We start from the raw sequence: 24,538 nt of genomic DNA, 5'->3' as shown, positions 1-24,538 counted from the left end.
CACCTCTATATACACCGCTCCCCGTATACACACACACACACACACACACACACCTCTATATACACCGCTCCCCGTATACACACACACCTCTATATACACCGCTCCCCGTATACACACACACCTCTATATACACCGCTCCCCGTATACACACACACACACACACCTCTATATACACCGCTCCCCGTATATACACACACACACACCTCTATATACACCGCTCCCCGTATACACACACACCTCTATATACACCGCTCCCCGTATACACACACACACACACACCTCTATATACACCGCTCCCCGTATACACACACACACACACACACACACCTCTATACACCGCTCCCCGTATACACACACACACACACACACCTATATACACCGCTCCCCGTATACACACACACCTCTATATATATATATATATATATATTACACCGCTCCCGTATACACACACCTCTATATATATATATATATACACCGCTCCCCGTATACACACACCTATATATATATATATATATATACACTGCTCCCCGTATACACACACCTATATATATATATATATACACACCGCTCCCCGTGTATATATATATACACACACACACACACACCTCTATATACACCGCTCCCCGTACACACACACACACACACACACACACACACCTCTATATACACCGCTCCCCGTACACACACACACACACACACACACACACACCTCTATATACACCGCTCTCCGTATACACACACACACACCTCTATATACAGTGGTGTGAAAAAGTGTTTGCCCCCTTCCTCATTTCCTGTTCCTTTGCATGTTTGTCACACTTAAGTGTTTCGGAACATCAAACCAATTTAAACAATAGTCAAGGACAACACAAGTAAACACAAAATGCAATTTGTAAATGAAGGTGTTTATTATTAAAGGTGAAAAAAAATCCAAACCATCATGGCCCTGTGTGAAAAAGTGATTGCCCCCTAAACCTAATAACTGGTTGGGCCACCCTTAGCAGCAACAACTGCAACCAAGCATTTGCAATGAGGCTTTTACAGCGTCCTGGAGGAATTTTGGCCCACTCATCTTTGCAGAATTGTCCTAATTCAGTTACATTAGAGGGTTTTCGAGCATGAACGGCCTTTGTAAGGTCATACCACAACATCTCAATAGGATTCAGGTCAGGACTTTGGCTAGGCCACTCCAAAGTCTTCATTTGGTTTTTCTTCAGCCATTCGGTGGTGGACTTGCTGGTGTGTTTAGGATCATTGTCCTGCTGCAGAACCCAAGTTCGTTTCAGCTTGAGTACACGAACAGATGGTCGGACATTCTCCTTCAGGATCTCTTGGTAGACAGCAGAATTCATAGTTCCTTTTATCACGGCAAGTCTTCCAGGTCCTGAAGCAGCAAAACAGCCCCAGACCATCACACTACCACCACCATATTTTACTGTTGGTATAATGTTAATAAGTGTTCCTTCTACGCCAGATATACTTGGACACACACCTTCCAAAGAGTTCCACTTTTGTCTCATCGGTCCACAGAATGTTGTCCCAAAAGTCTTGGGGATCATCAAGATGTGTTGTGGAGAAATTGAGACGAGCTTTGATGTTCTTTTTTCTCAGCAGTGGTTTTCTCCTTGGAACTCTGCCATGCAGGCCATTTTTGCCCAGTCTTTTCCTGATGGTGGAGGCATGAACGCTGACCTTAACTGAGGCAAGTGAGGCCTGCAGTTCCTTGGACGTTGTTGTGGGGTCTTTTGTGACCTCTTGGATGAGTCGTCGCTGCGCTCTTGGGGTAATTTTGGGCGGCCGGCCACTCCTGGGAAGGTTCACCACTGTTCCATGTCTTCGCCATTTGTGGATAATGGCTCTCACTGTGGTTCGCTGGATTCCCAAAGCTTTGGAAATGGCTTTATAACCCTTTCCAGACTGATAGATCTCAATTACTTTCTTTCTCAATTGTTCCTGAATTTCTTTGGGTCTCGGCATGATGTGTAGCTTTTAAGGATCTTCTGGTGGACCTTACTGTGTCAAGCAGCTCCTATTTAAGTGATGCCTTGATTGTGAACAGGTGTGGCAATAATCAGGCCTGGGTGTGGCTAGAGAAATTGAACTCAGGTGTGGACAACCACAGTTATAGTATGTTTTAACAAGGGGGGCAATCACTTTTTCACACAGGGCCATGATGGTTTGGATTTTTTTTTCACCTTTAATAATAAACACCTTCATTTACAAATTGCATTTTGTGTTTACTTGTGTTGTCCTTGACTATTGTTTAAATTGGTTTGATGTTCCGAAACACTTAAGTGTGACAAACATGCAAAGGAACGGGAAATGAGGAAGGGGGCAAACACTTTTTCACACCACTGTACACCGCTCCCCGTATATACACACACACACACACACACACACACACACACACACACCTCTATATACACCGCTCTCCGTATACACACACATACCTCTATATACACCGCTCTCCGTATACACACACACACCTCTATATACACCGCTCCCCCGTATACACACACCTCCTATATACACCGCTCCCCCGTATACACACACACACACCTCCTATATACACCGCTCCCCCGTATACACACACACACACCTCTATATACACCGCTCCCCGTATACACACACACACACACACCTCTATATACACCGCTCCCCGTAGACACACACACACACACACACACACCTCTATATACACCGCTCCCTGTATATATACACACACACACCTCTATATACACCGCTCCCCGTATATACACACACACCTCTGTATATACCGCTCCCTCTATATATACCGATCCCTGTATACACACCTCTATATATACAACGATCCATATATATATAATATGTGTGTAGCACTGACCCCCGAAAGGAGCGGCTGGTTTTGTTGGGCTTACCGCTTACCACCTTCACCTCATTCTTGTCTAGGGGTTTCCGAGGTTGATGGCCCAATAAACTGCAGAGACCGACACTTGAATCCCTTTTAGGAATTTTTATTTGCACGAAATGTGGAAGAAAACACAGTCTCTCAGTCGGGAAGAGAGGGTATGGGTAGGAAAGCTCAGGTACTTTTTGGAACTGCTGACACTTGAAATGTCTCTCTAGGTTATCCGAGGAATAGCCACTCGCAACTGGATACTTCAACTTCCGGATAAATCCCTGTTTGTGGATTTAGCAGTCGACAGGTGATTTAAGCTTAGAAAAGTCTCTGCCACAGACTTGATTGTAGAACTTTAAATTAGCTCAGAAACTTAGGTGTAACCGAAGGATGAAATTAGGAACTTTCTTACAGTATGAGTATCTTGCAGCCGGTCCGGCGATACCATAAGAATGTGGATTTACTTGGTGTCTTTACAGCTCAGCTTCCAGCTCTTACCCAGCAGCCAGCCTCGTGCATGGCCCTCTTCTGAAGAGTCCCTTTGAGTTTTGAGTTGCTGGGCCTCTCCAAACCTGAGACGGCACCGGACCACCTTGAAATCCTCCTTCCAGTTACTGTGCCTCAGACTAGCCAGTCCCGAGACTCGGAAACGGATGGATCCGCACCCCAGGCCATGAGGGCCTCTGGGGGCTGGTCAGGAGGACCAGGACCATGGAGTCAGAACATACTTCTGGAACGGAACCCAGAACCACGTGACTTCAGCACCTTAAGTACCCTCTCCTGGAATACACAGCGAGACAACTCACCCGCTGATTGGCTCAGGGAGAGAGATTGGTACCCAATGCTTCTAACCAGACTGCATTCCAATGCCTGTCAAAGGTGATACCCACACCTATGACCAGGCAGAACATAGTACAGTCCAGCCAAACTGATGCCAAGACCACAATTGACTGAAATTAACCCCAAGACCCAACTATGGTCTTAGGAAAAACTAAATTTACAAAACGTAGCACGCGCTCTTCAGGAGCCCTGCACTATATATACACACACACCACTCCCCACATATACACCTCCTATATACCATTCTTTTTATACTTACATCATATATATATATATATATATATATATATATATATATAAATTTTGCTCCCGGTCTACAAACTCTTGTATACTATTTACTAAAAATAATATTAAAATCACTCCAACTCAAGTTCCTTATAACATTGCAGCAGCGCTCTTGTCATATAATCGAAGTTGACAAGCTTCAATATAATGTTCATACATGGAAATTATGCGATTCATTGATGTCATAGGTAGTGATTAATCGTGAAGAAGCGCCTTCCACCGGAAAAAATCCACCACGTGAGATGATCTCCCCTTTGGGAATGCACTCACCACATATGCAGAGATAATGCGCATAAAATCATAAACTGAATCTCCACCGTTCTGAATGAACTCCCACCGTATTTACCGATGTATCATGCAGGGATCCATGTAAAGAGAACAATTTGGCCACATAGCGTAATTCTGTCAATCCACATTTTAATTCCCAAACAGCCCCTTACAATATATACGTATAAGAAAATACATAGACTCAAGCGATCAGAGTGCCAGTGCATGAATCGCCCATTAGCTGGTTAGTAGTAAAGGAGCATCTATAGATGTCAGCGGTCCAATCCTACTTCCTGATTCAAGCTGTCCGTGAAACGCACACGTCACTTCCAGAAACCGCTGGAGATCACGTCACTGAGGGCATCAGAAAGTGATGACAGGAATCGGGGAGTGATCTCCGATCTTTGATTATATGACAAGAGCAATGCTGCAATGTTAAGGAGCTCAGTTGAGTGATTTTAATATTTGTTTTTAGTATATATATTTTATTTTTATTTTTTTGTGGCTGCTGCATTGTGATTTCAAAATTTAGGTTATAATCACATGATCCAGAGTGTTACTGCACACTAACCTCAATTAAATGTAATGGTTCCAGTTTGTTGACGTTCCCAGGATCAGGGGCTCTTATCGGGTTGCACAGCATTTCATTGGGGCTGAGGTCAGGCCTTGGTCTTTCCCAGAGAGATGCTGTTAGACCTGAGAGCTGTCCATAGCCAAAGTCTCAAATTTACTCTTTTGTGTTACATTTCATTGTCTCGATTCTTCACAAATCTTCAGTCTGTACAGCCAGAGAATATGAAAACCGAAAAATGTTTCTTTCACTCATTGTTAGGCTCGGTTCGCACAGGGGCGACTCAGGTCCGACTTGAGGTCGCCCCTAGTCGCCTCAGGTCGGACAACATTTAAAAATCAATGTAAGTGAATGAGAGCCGTCTTAATGCACACTACTGAAGTCGCTCTGACTTCAAAAGAAGTTCCTGTACTACTTCAATCCGACTTGTAGGCGACTTGTACCCATTGATTTCAATGGAGGTCACCTCCAAGTCTCTATACGGAGGCGACTTTGACAGAATTATTAGCTCTGAAGGGGGAACTCCACGCCAAATTTATGAAAAAAAATTGGCGTGGGTTCCCCCTCGGAGAGCATACCAGGCCCTTAAGTCTGGTATGGATTCCAAGGGTAACCCCCTACGCCGAAAAAACGGCGTGGGGGTCCCCCCCCAGATCCACACCAGACCCTTATTCGAGCACGCTACCCAGCCGACCAGGAAGGGGGGTGGGGACAAACGGGCGCCCCCCCCCTTCCTGAGCCGTACCAGGCCGTGTGCCCTCAACATGGGGGGTGCCTTGGGGAGGGGGGAGCGTGTGGCCCCCCCCACCCCAAAGCGCCTTGTCCCCATGTTGATGAGGACAAGGGCCTCTTCCCGACAACCCTGGCCGTTGGTTGTCGGGGTCTGCGGGCGGGGGGCTTATCGGAATCCGGGGGCCCCCGGATTACGGCCCCCCACCCTATGTGAATGAGTATGGGGTACAATGTACCCCTACCCATTCACCTGTAAAATAAAGTACAAAAAAAAACACAACACACAAGATAAAATGGTTTATTGCACAACTCCGGGGGTCTACCATCTGCGGGGGTCTTCTCGCCGGACTCCTCCGCTATCTTCTGCTAGCTCTTTTGCTAGCGGAGGAGCCCGGCTTTCTTCCTCGCCGCCGGCCTCTTTTTCCGACTTCGGGGGTCTTGTCCCCCTCTTCGGTTCTTCTGCCGGGCCACCGCGCCTTCTTATAGCTCTTTTACAGGTGGTGGCCCGGTCTTCTATCGCCGCCGCCGCCTTCCGTTCTTCTTCTTCTCCTGGAGATGTTGACTCAACGCTCTCTGTGGCCGCAATGCCAGGGATGCGCTGCACGGCGACTTATATAGGGACAAGGGGTGGGGTCATCGGTTGATGTGACATGGGTTGATGTCACATGGCGACAGTCCCAGCATCCTCCGGGACTGTGACATCGAACGGGCCGGGGTCACCATGTGACATCAACCCATGTGACATCAACCAATGACCCCGCCCCTTGTCCCTATATAAGTCCCCGCGCAGCGCGTCCCTGGCATTGCAGCCGCAGAGAGCGTCGAGTCAACATCTCCAGGGGAAGGAGGAGGAGAAGAAGAACGGAAGGCGGCGGCGACAGAAGACCGGGCCACCGCCTGTAAAAGAGCTATAAGAAGGCTCGGTGGCCCGGCAGAAGAACTGAAGGGGGGGACAAGACCCCCAAAGTCGGAAGAAGAGGCCGGCGGCGAGGAAGAAAGCCGGGCTCCTGCGCTAGCAAAAGAGCTAGCAGAAGATAGCGGAGGAGTCCGGCGAGAAGACCCCCGAAGACGGAAGACCCCCGGAGCTGTGCAATAAACGATTTTATCTTGTGTGGTGTTTTTTTTTGTACTTTATTTTACAGGTGAATGGGTAGGGGTACATTGTACCCCATACTCATTCACATAGGGTGGGGGGCCGGTATCCGGGGGCCCCCTTATTAAAGGGGGCTCCCGGATTCCGATAAGCCCCCCGCCCGCAGACCCCGACAACCAACGGCCAGGGTTGTTGGGAAGAGGCCCTTGTCCTCATCAACATGGGGACAAGGTGCTTTGGGGTGGGGGGGCCGCACGCCCCCCCCTCCCCAAGGGCACCCCCCATGTTGAGGGCACGTGGCCTGGTACGGCTCAGGAGGGGGGGGCCGCCCCCTCGTCCCCACCCCCTTTCCTGGCCGGCCGGGTAGTGTGCTCGGATAAGGATCTGGGGGGGACCCCCACGCCGTTTTTTCGGCGTAAGGGGTTCCCCTTGGAATCCATACTAGACCTAAGGGCCTGGTATGCTCTCGGAGGGGGGAACCCACGCCAAATTTTTTTCATAAATTTGGCGTGGAGTTCCCTCTTCAGAGCTCATTCTCTGATTGGCCACGGCAAAAGTCGCCTGGCCTGGGGCGACTTAAAGTTGTGTTGTAAGTCGCCCCAGGTTGTGTCTAAGTCGTGTTCAAGTCGTCTCCAAGTTGCCTCACAAAATCGTCCTGAAGTCGTGTCGCCCCTGTGTGAACCGAGCCTAAGGCTCCATGCACACTGAAGCTCAAAAAAAGCTTTTTCTGGACGCCAGATTGCTGGCAGAAAACGCTGGTTGAAAAACTTGCTTTTAACAGCGTTTTGTACTAGCGTTTGAGCGTTTATGAGCGTTTATTAGCGTTAGCGTTTATGGGCGTTTTCAATAAAAATACACAGAGGACACTCCAAAAATCCCACAGTACATTCCAAACTCCCACAATGCATTGAAGAAATAGAATGCCGAACACTAATTAACGCGCGTTTATGAGCGTTTATAAGCGTTTATGAGCGTTTATCAGCGTTTTTCGGCGGTGAAAAACGGCACTTTGAACGCAAATTTCTGGCGTTCAGAAAAAAGCCCATAAACTCCACTGCTCATTAAAGCTGAAAAACGTCCATGTGTGCATGGACACATAGGCTAACATAGAGTGGAGTTTATGGGCTTTTACAAAAAACGCCCAAACTCCAATAAACTGCAGTTTATGAGCTCCAGTGTGCATGGAGCCTAAGTGTTTGGCTGAAGCCATTTAATATCAATCAACTGTGTTTACTCTCTTTAAATCATAACAACAACAGAAACCACCCAAATGACTCTGATCAAAAGTTTACATACCCTGGTGATTTTGTCCTGATAACATGCACACAAGTTGACACAAAGGGGTTTGAATGGCTATTAAAGGTAATTATCCTCACCTGTGATCTGTTTGCTTGTAATTAGTGTGTGTATAAAAGGTCAATGAGTTTCTGGACTCCTGACAGACCCTTGCATCTTTCATCCAGTACTGTACTGATGTTTCTGGATTCTGAATCATGGGGGAAGCAAAAGAATTGTTTTCCTTCCACTTCACAATGATGTGCCACTTTCTGTTGGTCGATCACATAAAATACATTTACGTTTTTTTGGCTGTAACGTGACAACATGTGGAAAATGTCAAGCTGTATGAATACTTTTTCGAGGCACTGTGTGTGTGTGTGTGTGTGTGTGTGTGTGTGTGAGAGAGAGAGAGAGAGAGGGATATATAATGTTTTTAACAATGACAGCCTCCATAATATTTTTAGTACAGGACTATTAATAAAAATGACACATATGAGGTAATGGGGTTGATTTACTAAAACCTGAGTGCAAATTCTGGTGCACTTCTGCATGGTAGCCAATCAGCTTCTAACTTTAGCTTGTTAAATTAACCACTTTCCGACCGTGTTTTAGCCAAATGAAAGCTACAGCATGGCTTCCGGTGTTTGTGCCGACTGTGGGGGCATGGGCTGATATCCGCTTTAGGTAAAGAGACAATTGGCAGCTCTTTGGACACAGCTGATCAGGTGGTAATCACAGCTGATCACGGAGGTAAACAGATGCCTGTTATCAGCACTCCTCTCCTCACTCTGACAGCGTGAGGATGGGAGAAGAGAGACGATAACCGGCCTCTTACAACACACTTTGACCTACAGGTAAGCCTAGATTAAGGCTTACCTGTAGGTCCAAGAAATATCTCCTAAACCTACACGGTTTAGGAGATATTTGCCGAAAGACAGGCACTGCTGTCTACGGCGCGCAGGCGCACTGAGCGCAGCACCGTCAATATGCCGCGCATGAGTGATGTCATCGCGGCTTCACCAAATGACAGCGGTGGGGCAGCGAAGACCCACCGAGAAGATGGATGCGCTGGACTACAGGGGACAGCGGTGACATCGCTGGCTCCTGTGTCAGGTAAGTGACACGTAATGGACTACAATGCATCGCATTATGCTTTACCTTTGCAGGGAATGAAAGAGGAAGTAAACTCATCAGGGTTTACTTCCTCTTTAAAAGGGACATGTACACTGTTAATCAGGGCACTGATGATCAGTGCAGTGTCAATCGGTGCCTCCTCATCAGTGCCCATCAGTGCAGCATCATCCACACAGATCAGTGAAAGAGAAACATTTCCTGTTTGCAAAATTAACAAATTCTGAAAGATTTTTTATTTATTTTTTCACATTTGGTGAATAAATACCACCTCTATTAGTGTGGATTTTTTTTTAAAATGTTTTTTGTGTACAGTGTAGCATGACCATGCAATTGTCATTCTAACTGCGACAGTGCTGAAAGCTGAAAATTGTCCTTGACAGAAAGGAGGTATAAGTGCCCATTAGGTAAGTGGTTAAGCTTTGACAATAAAACGTTGAAGCTGATTGATTCTAGGCAGTGTCTGTAGCATTTACATTGTGTTTTTGATGCCCCATGTAACATTAGAGCTCATTCATAGAAGAGCTGAGACCCATCCTTTGTGCTGAGCTGCTTTTTGCTGCATCTGCATCCAACTCCGAGCTGCATGCAGGCAGCCCATTGAAGTGGATGCAGATGCACAGATACTGTTGCATGTCAAAATGTAACGCATGGGTGTACAGATCCGAACGCAGACACTGCATTTCCTCCTGCCAGAACCTGTTGATCCTTCCAGTTGATCCATTATATAGTTGCAGGCAATGTGAAGCAAGTTGTTCGTATCATAGTCTCAGGACCCATTGCTATACCCTCTCAAAACCTCTCTATATTTACATTAGAGGCTGATAAGGCTGCTGAGTCACTGCTGGAAGTAGGAGCAGGAGGGAGGGGATCTGCTGAGTCGCAGTTTAGAGGGTGAGCTGAGAGCTGTAGAGTTAGGGCTCTTGCACACGGTTTTACGTTAAGCCATATGATCGTATAGAGTCAAATATGCCTGTTTTTGTTGCGCCAGGGGCGACGAGTTTCAGATCAATGGCACATCTATCAGTCCGTCCCCACATGCCAGGGCGCTAGGGGTAACCTTAGACTCTGAACTGTCCTTTTCAGGCCCACATACAATCCCTGTCCAAGTCATGCCGCCTCCACAACATTTCCAGAATACGCCGCTTTTTAACTAATGACACCACCAAGCTTCTAATTCACTCCCTGGTTATCTCTCGCCTCGACTATTGCAACTCCCTCCTCATTGGATTACCTTTACATAGACTATCCCCTCTTCAGTCCATAATCAATGCTGCTGCCAGACTCATCCACCTTACCAGCCATTCAGTGTCCTCCACCCCTCTCGGCCAATCCCTCCACTGGCTTCCACTCGCCCTACAAATAAAATTCAAAGGACTAACAATTTACAAAGCCATCCATAACTCTGCTCCCAACTACAGCACTAATCTAGTCCCAAAAGACCAACCAAGCCGCTCTGTTCAGTCATCTCTAGCTCCCTTGTCACCTCCTCCCATGCTCGTGCCCAGGATTTCTCCAGAGCTTCTCCCATCCTTTGGAACTCCCTACCCCAATCTGTCCGACTGTCCCCTAATCAATCCATCTTTAAGCGATCCGTGAAAAACCCTTCTCTTCAAAGAAGCCTATCCTGATTCTAACTAACACTGTTTTACTTCCTCCGTCAGCTCCTCCCTCCGCTGCTATTACCTTTTGTATCCATTGACCCTTCCTTTTTAGATTGTAAGCTCTAACGAGCAGGGCCCTCTGATTCCTCTTGTACCAAATTGTAATGTAGCTGTAACGTCTGCCCTCATGTTGTAAAGCTCTGTGCAAACTGTTGGCACTATATAAAACCTGCATAATAATAATAATAAAGAAAAGCTGAGGTTTTTTTTTTGTGTACCTGTCATGCAGCATTACACTCTTGTGGCAGAATAGAAGTACTGCATGCTTTAGAGGAGTTCCCACCATCTTGTTCTGAATTCTTTGTCCTGCTTTTTTTTTTTTTTTCAGGAACGGGAGCCGGTGCCTGTTTACCATCCCACACCCAGCCAGACCCGTCTAGCTACCCAGCTGACTGAGGAGGAACAAGTGTGGATTGCGCAGAGGATGGGCCTAATTCAGCATTTACCGAAAGGCAGATATGACTCTGGATCTGAGCCCTCGGAGAAGAAGCTGAAAGAGTTAGTGTTATAAGGACAGGATCGCATGTTATCATTATCTCTTCATGAGAGTTATCCCTGTATAAGGAATCCCAGTATTTGCATTGTTTTGGTTGCTTTAATACTGAAGCAATCTAGCTTGGTTTCGTTGTAATACACAGGCTGGTTGTGTTGGTGCATATCCTGATGATGGTCACCTGCTGGAAAAAAAAGAAAAACATATTCATGCACGTTTCCCCATGTATTGTATGTTTAACAGCCACTATACCTCCTATACAGTCATCATAGCAGTATAACTGTCAATGCAGAAAAATGCTTGTTGACCTTCCAAAAATTCAGTGTGCTCTTAACTTGCTGTAGTGAACTGACAGTACTGTATTTAAAGCGATATGAAAGCCTTGTGTTTTTTTGTTTTTTTAATTAACAAACATGTTATACTTGCCTGCTCTGTGTAATGATTTTTCACAGAGCAGCCCGGATCCTTCTCTTCTCGGGTCCCCTGCCGGCGCTCCTGGTTCATCCCTCCTGCCGGGTGCCCCAGCAGCAAGCAGCTTGCTCTGGGGGCACCCAAGCAGGTGCGCTTCTGTCCATTCACACACAGTGCTGCGGCTCGGCCCCACCCCCTCAATCTCCTGATTGGCTCTCTGGTTGTGATTGACAGCAGCCAATGGCTCCCGCCCAAAGCCAATCAGAAATGCGAGTCCCCGAAGAGGCAAGGCTCTCTCGTGGACATCGCTGGATTGAGAGGGGGGCTTGGGTAAGTATAAAGCTCCATGCACACTGGACGTTAAAATAATGTTCTAAAAATGGCAGTAGCTTTGCAGTGAGTCGTTCAATGTTTTATTTTTATTTTTTACATTTTTACATTTTTTTTTTTTTTTTTATTTCAATGGATCGAAAACATTAAATGCTGGTGGGCCACGTTTTTGAGCGTTCTTCGCCATTCATCAGCATTTATGCGTTTTTTGTGGTAATAAAAAACAGCTCCTGAATGCGATTCCTGGGGGGTTCAAACAGTCCATAAACTCAACTGTTGATAAACGTCCAAGTGTGCATGGACACATAGGATAACATAGAGGGGAGTTCATGGGCTGTTAAAAAATAACTCCCAAAAACTGCAGTTTAGGAGCTTCAGTGTGCATGGAGCCTTGGGGGGGGGCTGCTGCACACAGAAGCTTTTTTTTTTTTGTATTTTTTTTTTTTTTTTACCTTTTTATGCATAGAATGCATGAAGGTGAAAAACCTTGTGCCTTTACAACCACTTTAAGCCCTGGGTTGTGTTTTCAGCTCTGCTTGAGTTTTTCCTCCTGAGCTACAGAACACACCCTGCCTTCCTCACCTACATAACAGGGGGCGGGGGTGGTGTTCTGTAGCCTGGATGATTTCTGTGCAGAAAAGCAGCACTCTTAGCTCACTACAGGAAATTAGGAGCTTAGTGGATTTCTGGCAGGATGAACATATTTTTTTTTTTCTGTATTTTCAGTGGTTTTAAAAATATGGAGAAATGTTCATGAATTGCAGAGATCTACTGCAACAGATTTGTCCCACACATACACTTTAATCATCCATTTAATGCACATCACCCGCACTCTTATGCACTTGTAAATCTACTCCACACTATATGAACCCCTAGGGCCATGTTACACTAGAGATCCGTTTGCTTGTGGCAGTTCGCTTAACAGGATCTCTAAGTAGTGGTGCACTGAAATGAAAATTCTCGACCGAAACTGAAAAATTGAGGATACACTTAACCGACTCGGGAGCGAGCCCGCACGAGTGCCCCCATGGAATGCGGCTCTCCGTAGGGGCACTCGATGCGGGGAGGAGCCAGAAGCGCCGCTGTGGGACCCCAGGAGGAGGATCAGGGCCGCTCTGTGCAAAACCCTTACACAGAGGAGGTAAATATGACATGTTTAAAAAAATAAATACAATTTACAACCCCTTTTAAATGAATATGAATTTGTTTTCGGCCATTCTCGTCACCTTTTCGACCAATCTTTTTCAGCAGCCATTATTGGCACCTTTTTATTTTATTTTTTTTTCTATCTGCAAAACGCTGGGTAAATAGGATAACTATTTTTGGCCGATAATTGTCAGCGGCCAATATATCGGTGCATCCCTACTAACACAAGCAATCACGTGCTTTTATGGCATCACTTCCATGCCAAAACTTTCAGGATCTCGGCTGACAGCAATGAAGAATTGAAACTTTGATGCAATGGCCAATGAGGCCATAGTAATAGGCTCCCTTTTTTAGCAATCCCATCACTGGCAAGCTGCCTCCGGCAACAGGATTGCTGGAGGGACATGGGTCTTTGGGTTATCTAATAGCATTATTCAGAGTAATCTGCTTTCAGTAGCATGAGCTCTGCTAGCTGCTTACACCAAGGAAAGGAAAAAGTGCTACCAGTCTTAAAGGGTAACTCCACTTTTGTGGGGAGAAAAGATAGCAAATAAAGAAAAAACAAGTGTAGTGGGACTAACACCACAGGGAAGGGCACACCTATGCCATCAGTAGTTCCTGATGAACCTAGTTATATCCCTAGTGTTGTATCCCCTGAAAGACCAGAGGCTCCCGGGCAATCTGAGCCATTGCACCTATCTGGTATCGTGCCTATAGTCAAGGCTGCTGTTTCACCCTTTATCACTAAGGATGAACTGTCCTCAGCCCTACCCAGGTTAGAGCACACGATTGCCTCCATCCCACAGGGTGGCAGGAAGCGTGACAGATCCCCCTCCCCGGAGTCTCTTCATCTGGTGCAGGAATGGGTTAAGGATGGCGAAGAGCTTTAATCTCAGGATTCGGTGGAGTGTCCGGCAGATGAGACTGCTTCCGAGCAAACTGGACAAGAAGATATCCACTCGATGTCTGCCTCTGAGTCGCAGAGGCTTTTGATCCTGACTCTGATCAAATGGTTTGTTTTGCCTTTAATTTGCCTCTTGTAGAGGGGACAGAGCCCCCCTGATCTAAGACCTTTTCAGGTCACACAGACTTTCCTGCTACACCCCCTGTTGGAACAGGCAGTGTAGGCTTATCAGGAACATCCTGACAGGGCTTCTTTGCCTCTTAAAAGGTTTTCCCTTTTTATATCCCATGGATGAAAAGTTTGTTAAAAAATGGAGCATGCCAGCCATAGATGCAGCAGTCTCTTCCTTAAACAAGAACTTAACTTGGATAACATAGATAACTGACAGGGCTTGAAAGACCCAGTTGACAAGAAATTGGAGTTATTAAAGTCTTCCTTTTCTTTGGCCAGCTCAGCCATTCAGCCAGCTGTTGCAGCAATTGGTATTTGCCAGTCTGTAAAGGATCAAGTCAAATGGTCCGATAGGCCTAACCAGGAGGATGAGCTGCCTGAAAGTAAGACAGATATTCCTCGAGCGCTGTGTTTTGCTGTTGATGCTTTAAAGGATTCAATACAGGAGGTTTCTCGTCTGGCTCTCTTGTCTGTACATAGGTGCAGACTTTTATGGCTTAAAGCGGAGGTCCACCCTAAAGTGGAGCTTTCGCTTATTGGAACCCTCCCCCCCTCCGGCGCCACAATTGGCACCTTTCAGGGTGGAGGGGGGTGCAGGTACCTGTACAGTACAGGTATCTGCACCCACTTCCGGCGTAGATTCTGCAGAAGCTACGCCCCTTTCCGAAGGTCCCCCGCTGCCTGCTGGGAAACACACGGATCCCAGAGACAGCGGGGACCATCCTTATTGCGCAGCGCGACTCGCGCATGCGCAGTAGGGAACCGGGAAATGAAGCCGCAAGGCTCCACTTCCTGATTCCCATACCCAAGATGGTGGCGGCAGCACTCGAGAGATGATCGAGAGATCGGCTTCGGGTGCCGATATCGTGGGCGCACTGGGCGGGTAAGTGTCATTATTTTAAAAGTCAGCAGCTGCAGTATTTGTAGCTGCTGGCTTTTAAAAAAAAAGGCGGACTCCCGCTTTAAGAACTGGTCAGCCAAGCTTCCTTGTAAAAAGTTATTGGCAGGTTTCCCATTTCATGGGGAACATTTATGCGGTGATCACTTGGACAAATATATCCAAAAGATGTCCAGAGGGAAGAGTTCTGTTCTTCCTGTGAAGAAACGCACCAAATGTCCCTCGTTTAAAAACCCAGGGACTGCTTCCTCAAATGCTTCTGTGTCAGGGCAGTTCCACCACCAACAGGGCGCTAGGGCAAGGGGCAAGCCACAAGGCCAGGGCCAGAAAAAGCCCTGGGTCCAAAATTCTTCTAAACCCAGCACCAAGCCCTCAGTATCACTCAGTACAGGCTCTAGAACAGAGCATAATATAAACAGGGAGGTATTTGAAAAGCTTAGGCTGGATCATAAATGCCAAAAGGTTAGCCTTAAGACCAGCTCAAAGTCTAAAATATTTAGGTCTGGTTCTAAACACGGCCCAGGCAAGGGTATTCTTGCCATCCGTAAGGATCTGTGCTCTGAAGGATCAGGGTCAGATGAGGGGCACCAGACAAGCCTCCATTCGGCTTTGTATGAGTTCTAGGGAGGATGGTATCCTCCTTCGAGAGTGCCCTATGCCCAGTTCCAATCCAGGCCTTTACAACAGGACATCTTGTTGTCCTGGATCAGAAGAGGAAAAGCCCTTTATTATCCAATGTGCTTATCTCCTCAGGCATGCTTAAGCCTAAACTGGTGGTTGCAAGATCAGAACCTGCGAAAAGGGAAAATCCTTTCTCCCGGTAACTTGGAGAGTACTGACTACAGATGCCAGTCTCTCTCAGGCTGGGGAGCAACCTTAGACGGACTCACAGCCCAGGGGAAATGGTCAGGGACAGAGCAGACCCTGCCCATCGATGTCCTAGAATTACGTGCAGTATGTCTGGCCCTATGATCCTGGAAGGTGGAGCTTCAGGACTACCCTATCGGGGTTCAGTCCGACAATGCCACGGCAGTGGCCTATATAAACCACCAAGTTGGTACCAGGAGTCATTCAGCTCTGAAGGAGGTGAACTACATACTAGCCTGGGCAGAGGGACATGTGCCAATAATATCGGCAGTCCATATCCCAGCAGTAGAGAACTGGAAGGCACATTGTCATAGCCGCCAGGAGATCTGCTCGGGGGAATGGTCCCTACACCCAGAGGTGTTCCAGGAAATTTGCCAACGTTGGGGATGGCCAGAGGTCGACCTACTGGCATCCAGGTTCAACAACAAGCTACAGCAGTTTGTGTCTCAAACAAGAGATCCTCTGGCAATTGGAGCAGATGCTCTGATAGTTCCATGGAGCCAGTACTCGCTGTTTTATGCTTAGCCTCCGATCCCTCTCCTTCCACATCTGTTGTGCAGGATTCAGAGAGAGGGGATTCCAATCATTCGGGTGGCACCAGCCTGGCCCAGAAGGCCCTGGTTCCCAGAGATTGTGAGGCTGACAATAAAAGGGGCAATGGACTCTTCTACATCTCCCCTGATCTACTGTCTCAAGGTCCTATATTCCATCCCAATTTACAGTCTCTAAATTTGACGGCATGGCTATTGAAGCCAGGGAGTTAAAGGACCGTGGCATCTCGGGACCAGTGGTGTCTACTCTATTGAATGCTAGAAAAGCTATCACTAAGAAAATTTATCATAAGGTCTGGAAGACTTATATTGCTTGGTGTGAAGCCAGAAAATGTCATCCTTGGAAATATTTAATTGGGAGAATTCTCTTTTCTACAGTCAGCTGTGGAAATCAAATTGGCTTTGAGTACAATCGGAGGTCAGATTTTCGGCCCTATCAGTATTCTTCCAAAGGCCTTTAGCCTCCCAGTCACTGATCCGAACCTTTTTATGTAAGGAGCAACTCGCTTCCCCCCCCCATTAGGTCACCTATGTGTCCCTGGAACTTGAACATGGTGCTGTCTGTGTTACAGAAACCACCATTTGAACCTATTAAAGAAATTCCATTAGACTTGCTGTCACGCATGCTAGACTTCCTGATGGCTATCACCTCAGCTAGAAGAGTGTTAGCCCTTGTACACACGGTTGGAGAATCCGTCGGAATGTGTCCTATCGGACCGTGTTGTCAGATAATCCGACTGTGTGTGTTATGCATCGGACTGATTCCGTCGGACCCAATTTTCCAACTTGTTGGAAATATTTTCCGACCAACTGGTTCGATCGGACATACTCCGATCATGTGTAGAGAATTTTGATCGGACCAAGTGGCACGCCTGCTCAGATCAACTTCCTACATCAAAGCTATTGGCTACTAGCCTGAACGTAGTCCCATCGTAACGAAATTACGTCATGACGTTCTGAATGATCGGATTTTTCGACAACTTAGTCCGACCGTGTGTATGCAACAGTTTCGGACAAGATCCAACAGACAAAATCAGACGGATTTGGTTGTCGAAATCTCCGACCGTGTGTACAGGGGCTTAGAGTTGGCAGCCGTTTCATGCAGGGAACCGTACTTGATCCTTCACCATGACAGAGTCTTGTTACGACCTTTTCCATCCTTTTTTGCCAAAAGTGGTGTCGGCCTTTCATTTAAATCGGGACATTATTTTGCCTCCTTTTTTTTTTTTTTTTCTTTCTCTCGGCCTCTTTGGCGGAAGAGAGACGACTGCATTTTTTGGACTTTGTCTGGGCAGTCAAGGTTTTTTTGTCTAGATCTGCAGAGATTTGAGGATCAGACTCTCTGCTTTAGCAAAAGGATGCAAGAAGGGGCAGGCAGCTTCCATTGCCAATTGGGTCCGTCAATTGGTCATTCAGGCCTTCAGTCTGAAAAATAAGGCTCCTCCCTTTTATGGTGAGAGGTCATTCTACCAGGGTTGTAGGAACCTCCTGGGCTTTTCGCCATCTGGTATCTGGGGCTCAGATTTGTAAGGTTTCCACCTGATCTTCAGTGCATACGTTCACAAAATTTTATCAAGTGGATGTTCGAGCTGCCAAGGATTCGGCTTTCGGCTGCAGTGTACTGTGGGCTGCCGAATAAGGTCTGATGGCTATTGTTTGGCAGGGTGTCTCCCTCCCCTCAAGGCTATTGCTCTGGGACATCCCAGCAGGTAATGAATATTAGCTTGACTCTGTGTCCCATGATGTATGAAAAATAAAATAGTATATTTACGTCATACTTACCTGTAAAATCCTTTTCTTTGAGTACATTATGAGACACAGAGATCCCCCCCCCCCCTCTTTTTTGAGGATTTAGTGCTTGCTACAAAACTAAAGTACTTCCTGTATGGGTGGGGGTTATATAGGGGATCACTTCCTGTTTGAAGACCTTTGGTCTACCAGTGTTCATTTACCTAATGATGGAGTATAAACCAGCAGGCAATGAATATTAGCCTGACTGTGTCCCATGATGTACTCAAAGAAAAGGATTTCACAGCTAAGTATGACGTAAAATTCCTATTTTCCTTTTTAATCTGCAGCTCTATTGTTTTCTGAAAATGCAATGCAATATGGCTACATGGAGTTGTTCTGTACACAGAATGTCCCTTAGAAACATATTTTCCTCTGCAGCATAAGCTCACACTATTTTGAAGCCTATTAGAGTCTATGGCTCTGTTCAGGTGCTTATGGTCTATAGTATTTCTTGCACTAAAACATCAAATGCAAGCATATGTATAAGGACCTGTGATGTCCTCACTTGCTGATTTTCTTTCATTTTTTCATGGGCCCTGTGGGTGGGGGAAAACCCAGAGGCATTGCACATCATTGCCCCCATCTTTCTGCCACTCACAATGAGCTAAACATCTCATTAAGCTTTGAGATGTTGGCTCCTATGTAGGTATTACTGGGGCAATTCTGTGTTTTGATTTGTCAGGTGTAATCTTGTCCTCTGTTACAGCTCCCAAAACCCACACGCCAATTCTGGCCATATTTTGTTGGTACCGTGCACTGTCCCCTGATGTCAATAAAAACTTCAGCCAGACTACACAGGGGCTTTGGGGGTACTAGTCACCCTGCTAAGAATATAGCAGCCACTAGGGTCTGGTCTCCTGGACAGATGACACACATAAAGTCTCTGAATTATGACTTTGAGGGGGGATCAGAGGATAATGCTGCTGCATCAAGGTAAAGGAAGCTAATAATTAGGCCCCTTGTCCACATGTGTGGACAGTATGTCCGTATTTCATCCATCAGTTTTCGGATGAAATATGGACATACATGCATTCCTATGGGATAGCGGGTGTCAGTGGATTAACATCAGCTGACGCCTGATATCATCCGTCCCCGCTATGGTCCGATTCTGTGGACGGAGGAAAATCCTATTTTTCTATCTGTCTGCAGAGCGGATTGGATGAACACGGACAGACGGTCCGAGTTCATCCAATTTCCCCCCCCCCCCCCCTCCCCATAGGGAAGAGCTGAGATCTGACAGGGCAGTCCTGTCATCTGCTGGATCAGCGGGGAATCAACGGATCGATCCCCACTGAGCAAGCAGATGTTCACGGGGTGGATCATCACAGATCCATCCCATGTGAAAGGACCCTATGGCTAGAAAATGATTGAAGCCAATTAGAGCCTGGAATTTTCAGATGGAGGACAGCAATACCATCCTACTATTATGAAAGTTGTACTTGCTAGGTCAGGGGTATCTAAACACTCTAATCAAATGGCCAGTTTTCAGACTTTAGGGGGGGGGGGGGGCGCAGACTATGACCAGTAGCAGTAGAAAATGTCTTGGGGTCAGTGGGAGTAAACAATACCCCCTCTTTGGTATTAGGGGAGTAAGAGTGCCCCAATGTTGGTGTCAGTGGGAGGAATAGTGCCCAATGTTGGTGTCAGTGGGAGGAATAGTGTCCCATCATTGGTGGCAGTGGGGGGAATAGTTGCCCTGTCATTGGTGGCAGTGGGAGGTATATTGCCCCGTCATTGGTGGCAGTGGGAGGTATATTGCCCCGTCATTGGTGGCAGTGGGAGGGATAGTGCCCCGTCATTGGTGGCAGTGGGGGGCAATAGTTGCCCCATCATTGGTGTCAGTGGGGGGTATAGTACACTGAGCTGCACACATGAGTATGATGTTGGTATCAGCCAAGATGAATTTATTTCCGCAAATGCACAGGAGTGACATTAACTTGGCTCGGCCAATCGTAACAGCTGAAGATTAGAATCCGGAAGAAGACCGGCTGAAGATGTTACCAGTCAGCAGGGGGGCTCCTGGGCACTGCATTGCTGGAGTGGAGGGGAGTATAGTTCTGCTTTAAAAAGACACTTCGTACAACTAAAAGTGGAACTTCAGTCAGAAAGGAAGTCCTGCTAGATCACTTCAGGCTGGCTTGTTTTGCAGGTATAGCTATGTAAAACATTAAAAATACGTGTCTATACTGTTTAAAATCCAGTAATACACAGTCTCACCCTGCTCTGCACATGCTCAGTTGCTCCATTTTTAGGCACTGCTGAATTTGTAATGCCGATCTGCTGACAGCCTTAAAGTGGAATTAAAACCCATAGGACCTTTACAGCCAAGGACGCTGCTTCTGTTTGATCTGCACCTGCCATGGTGCTGCCCATGTTATCAGTTATGACACCAGCCATTTGATGGTTTGACAGTTTGGTTGAGGACACAAACAAATGTGACGGTTAGCAATCCCAATTAGCAATTCCTTGAATGTAACTGTTAAAGCGGAGGTCCACCCTAAAATGGACCTCCGCTCATCGGAATCCCCCCCCCTCCGGCGCCACAATCGGCACCTTTCAGGGGGGAGGGGGTGCAGTTACCTGGATAATCCAGGTAACTGCACCCACTTCCGGGCTAGCTCTCTGCGGAACGGGGCGCACGTTACGCCCCGTTCCGCAAGCGCCCGCCCCCTTCAGCAAGTGCCCCGCTGCCTGCTGGGAAACACACAGCTCCCAGAGGCAGCGGGGACCGTACGGATTGCGCTGCACGGCTCGCGCATGCGCAGTAGGGAACTGGGAAATGAAGCCGAAAGGCTCCATTTCCTGATTCCCATACCCAAGATGGCGGCGGGACCCGGCAGCCGAGCGAGCGATCGGCTTCGGGTGCCGACATCGCGGGCGCGCTGGACAGGTAAGTGTCACTATTTAAAAGTCAGCAGCTGCAGTATTTGTAGCTGCTGGCTTTTAAAAAAAAAAAAAAAAAAACGCGGAGTCCCGGTGGACTCCCGCTTTAAATTGATGGGTTTAGCTCTGCTTTATTATAATTATACATGATTTGTATAGTGCTGACAGTTTGCACAGCACTTTACAACAGTAGGGCAGACATTACAATACAATGCAGGAAGAATCAGAGGGCCCTGCTCATTAGAGCTTACAATCTAGGAGGGAGGGTCAAGTGATACAAAGTGATAAAAACTGTGGAGGATGAGCTGATGAAGAAAGTAAAAGCACAGTTGTTCAGCGGAGGCAGGGTAGGCTTCTCCGAAGAGAGAAGTTTTCCAGGATCGCCTGAAAGTAGATAGATTTGGAGATAGTCTGACAGATTGGGGTAGGACATTCCAGAGGATGGTAGAGGCTCGGGAGAAGTCCTGAAGGCGAATATGGGGAGGAATATATGAGGAAGCTAGAGAGCAGGAGGTCTTGGGTGGAAGAAAGAGGACGATTAGGTTGTCATGTTAAGACTAGGCTAGTGATGTATATTTATGATTTACTGCTCCTCAGCGGATCTGGGCTTTAGCAAAATGGCAGCCTCCAGCAAGAAGAAACGGGAACAATGCCAGAGGAAATTTACAGCACATACGAATTTTGGTAGCTTCATTATTAATGGGGAATGCACCTTTTTTTGCTAAAGAACATTATTTTTTATTAAGTTCTGATGGGTAAAGTTCCACTTTAATTAAATAATAAAACTGTATTTATAAAACCATAAAAACAAATAAAATGACACAACAAAGCTTTACCTGAACTCTTTTTTTACTTCACCCAAAATTAGAAAAATAACTTTAGATACACTAATAAAGGGGGAAAAATATGCAGATGGCGGTCAGATTAGTGCAGATCAGTACCGTTTGTCTACCCAAAGTGGGCCGGGGGAGTTGATGAGTATCGTATTTTAATGCCCATGCATGCAGCGTTTATGTCTGTGTTGTTAGTAATACAGTGCATCCATCACTTTTTTTGTCTGTGCAGGTGCGTGATCTGTATGCTGGACTTTGTCACTGGGGATCCAATACGCTTCCTACCTTGTATGCACATTTACCATATGGAATGTATAGATGACTGGCTTATGCGCTCCTTCACATGTCCATCATGCATGGAGCCTGTGGATGCTGCACTGCTGTCCTCCTATGAGACAAACTGATTGGAAAGGACACCCTGGATGTGCCAACACCATGGCTTCAGTCGATCAAGTAAAGTACTTTGGAAAAAGGCTTGTTGACACCTGCTGGCCAAAACCTGTATAAGAATGGTTTGCTGGTTAGAAATAGATGAAGTGCTGCTGCTAAAAAGTCAAGTGAACTACCTTTCCAGAGTCACCAGATGGAGGAATATCAAATAAAAGATAAATACCCCTCCATCAGTGAAAACAGCTTGTTGAGAGGAGGAGGAGGAGACTGCGTACTATATTTTTCTCATCTCGTTCATCTCCGCATTGTGGTCTTCACCAATCTAGAAATTTTCATGCAAGCTTTGTTTGCTCTTCCTAATGAGAAGACTTTTTTCATTCTTCAATAACGGGGGTCAAAATGTCTCTTTATTAAGATATCAGATAAATCCCCGATCCTTTCTAGAGACTGAGGTGTGTGCATGTAAATGAGTGCAAACTGCTGGTCAGTCTGGAGAGATGCACACATTTTAGAAGGAATGAGGGTTTGGGTGAGAAAGTACCACCTGCAATGGGTTGGGGATCTCTTGTTCCTTAGACCGTAGAGAGACACCACCTGCAATGGGTTGGGGATCTCTTGTTCCTTAGACCGTAGAGAGACACCACCTGCAATGGGTTGGGGATCTCTTGTTCCTTAAACCGTAGAGAGACACCACCTGCAATGGGTTGGGGATCTCTTGTTCCTTAGACCGTAAGGAGATGCCACCTGCAATGGGTTGGGGTTCTCTTGTTCCTTAGACCGTAAGGAGATGCCACCTGCAATGGGTTGGGGTTCTCTTGTTCCTTAGACCGTAGAGAGGCGCCACCTGCAATGGGTTGAGGTTCTCTTGTTCATTAGACAATAGGCACCTCCGGCGATGGGTTGAGGTTTCTTCTACCTTGGTTTCTTCTACCCTAAGATATCAGATAAATCCCCGATCCTTTCTAGAGACTGAGGTGTGTGCATGTAAATGAGTGCAAACTGCTGGTCAGTCTGGAGAGATGCACACATTTTAGAAGGAATGAGGGTTTGGGTGAGAAAGTACCACCTGCAATGGGTTGGGGATCTCTTGTTCCTTAGACCGTAGAGAGACACCACCTGCAATGGGTTGGGGATCTCTTGTTCCTTAGACCGTAAGGAGATGCCACCTGCAATGGGTTGGGGTTCTCTTGTTCCTTAAACCGTAGAGAGACACCACCTGCAATGGGTTGGGGATCTCTTGTTCCTTAGACCGTAGAGAGACACCACCTGCAATGGGTTGGGGATCTCTTGTTCCTTAAACCGTAGAGAGACACCACCTGCAATGGGTTGGGGATCTCTTGTTCCTTAGACCGTAAGGAGATGCCACCTGCAATGGGTTGGGGTTCTCTTGTTCCTTAGACCGTAGAGAGGCGCCACCTGCAATGGGTTGAGGTTCTCTTGTTCATTAGACAATAGGCACCTCCGGCGATGGGTTGAGGTTTCTTCTACCTTGGCAGTAGAGAGACACCAATTGCGATGGGTTGGCGTTAACTTGTAACTTGGACAGTAGAGGACACCGCCTGTGACAGGTTGGGGTTATCTCTTACCTTGGACAGTAAAGAGACACCGCCTGTGATGGGTTGGGGTTATCTTCTACCTTGGACAGTAGAAAAACACCGCCTGTGATGGGTTGGGGTCATCTTCTACCCTGGACAGTGGAGGACACAGCTTGTGATGGGTTGGGGTTTATAATGTACCTTAGACAGTAGAGAGCAATGGCTGCTTAAATTTGAGAGCAGAATATGACTTCTGTGATTTTACTAATTCACATATAAACCCCCCCCCCCCCTTTCTAATACATTTCAGGCCAGGACAGATAAACCATTAACTCTGATTTGTAGCCACCCTACTCAAGTTATAAGTTCACATTTCCATTTGTTGCAAAATATTTATATTACCTGTGAAGTCCAAAGATTTGATTTTTATCTCATTTTGCAGTTTTTCCTACTGACTGCTCATGTCTGATAGCAAGAGAATTGTCTTTGGCCACTGCATGCAGAACCTCATGTGAGTTCATAGAGTGCGGCCATCGAAACACCCGATCTCCCATCCACAGCTTGATCACCATGTAGCGGGTTTGTTGCTGAGTAGG

At 46.7% G+C, this 24,538-nt stretch overlaps 1 protein-coding gene across 2 annotated transcripts in view; it reads left to right on the top strand.

The window, feature by feature from the left end:
• The window catches only part of LOC143961187 (RING finger protein 11-like), a 30,568-nt gene extending 6,330 nt beyond the window's left edge, over window positions 1-24,238 (top strand). For both annotated transcript variants that reach the window (XM_077470400.1, XM_077470401.1), the window contains exons 2-3: window positions 11,068-11,237; window positions 22,250-24,238. In XM_077470400.1, coding sequence (XP_077326526.1) covers window positions 11,068-11,237; window positions 22,250-22,421 — 342 coding nt within the window. In that variant the 3' untranslated portion in view covers window positions 22,422-24,238. The remainder of the gene's footprint in view (window positions 1-11,067; window positions 11,238-22,249) is intronic.
• The last annotated feature ends 300 nt before the right edge of the window (window positions 24,239-24,538 follow it).

This window comes from Lithobates pipiens, unplaced genomic scaffold, assembly GCF_037356315.1.
Source record: "Lithobates pipiens isolate NorthernLeopardFrog02 unplaced genomic scaffold, aLitPip1_a1.2 Scaffold_8, whole genome shotgun sequence".
Classification (NCBI taxonomy): domain Eukaryota; kingdom Metazoa; phylum Chordata; class Amphibia; order Anura; family Ranidae; genus Lithobates; species Lithobates pipiens.
This window is presented reverse-complemented; position numbering and strand designations above follow the sequence as displayed.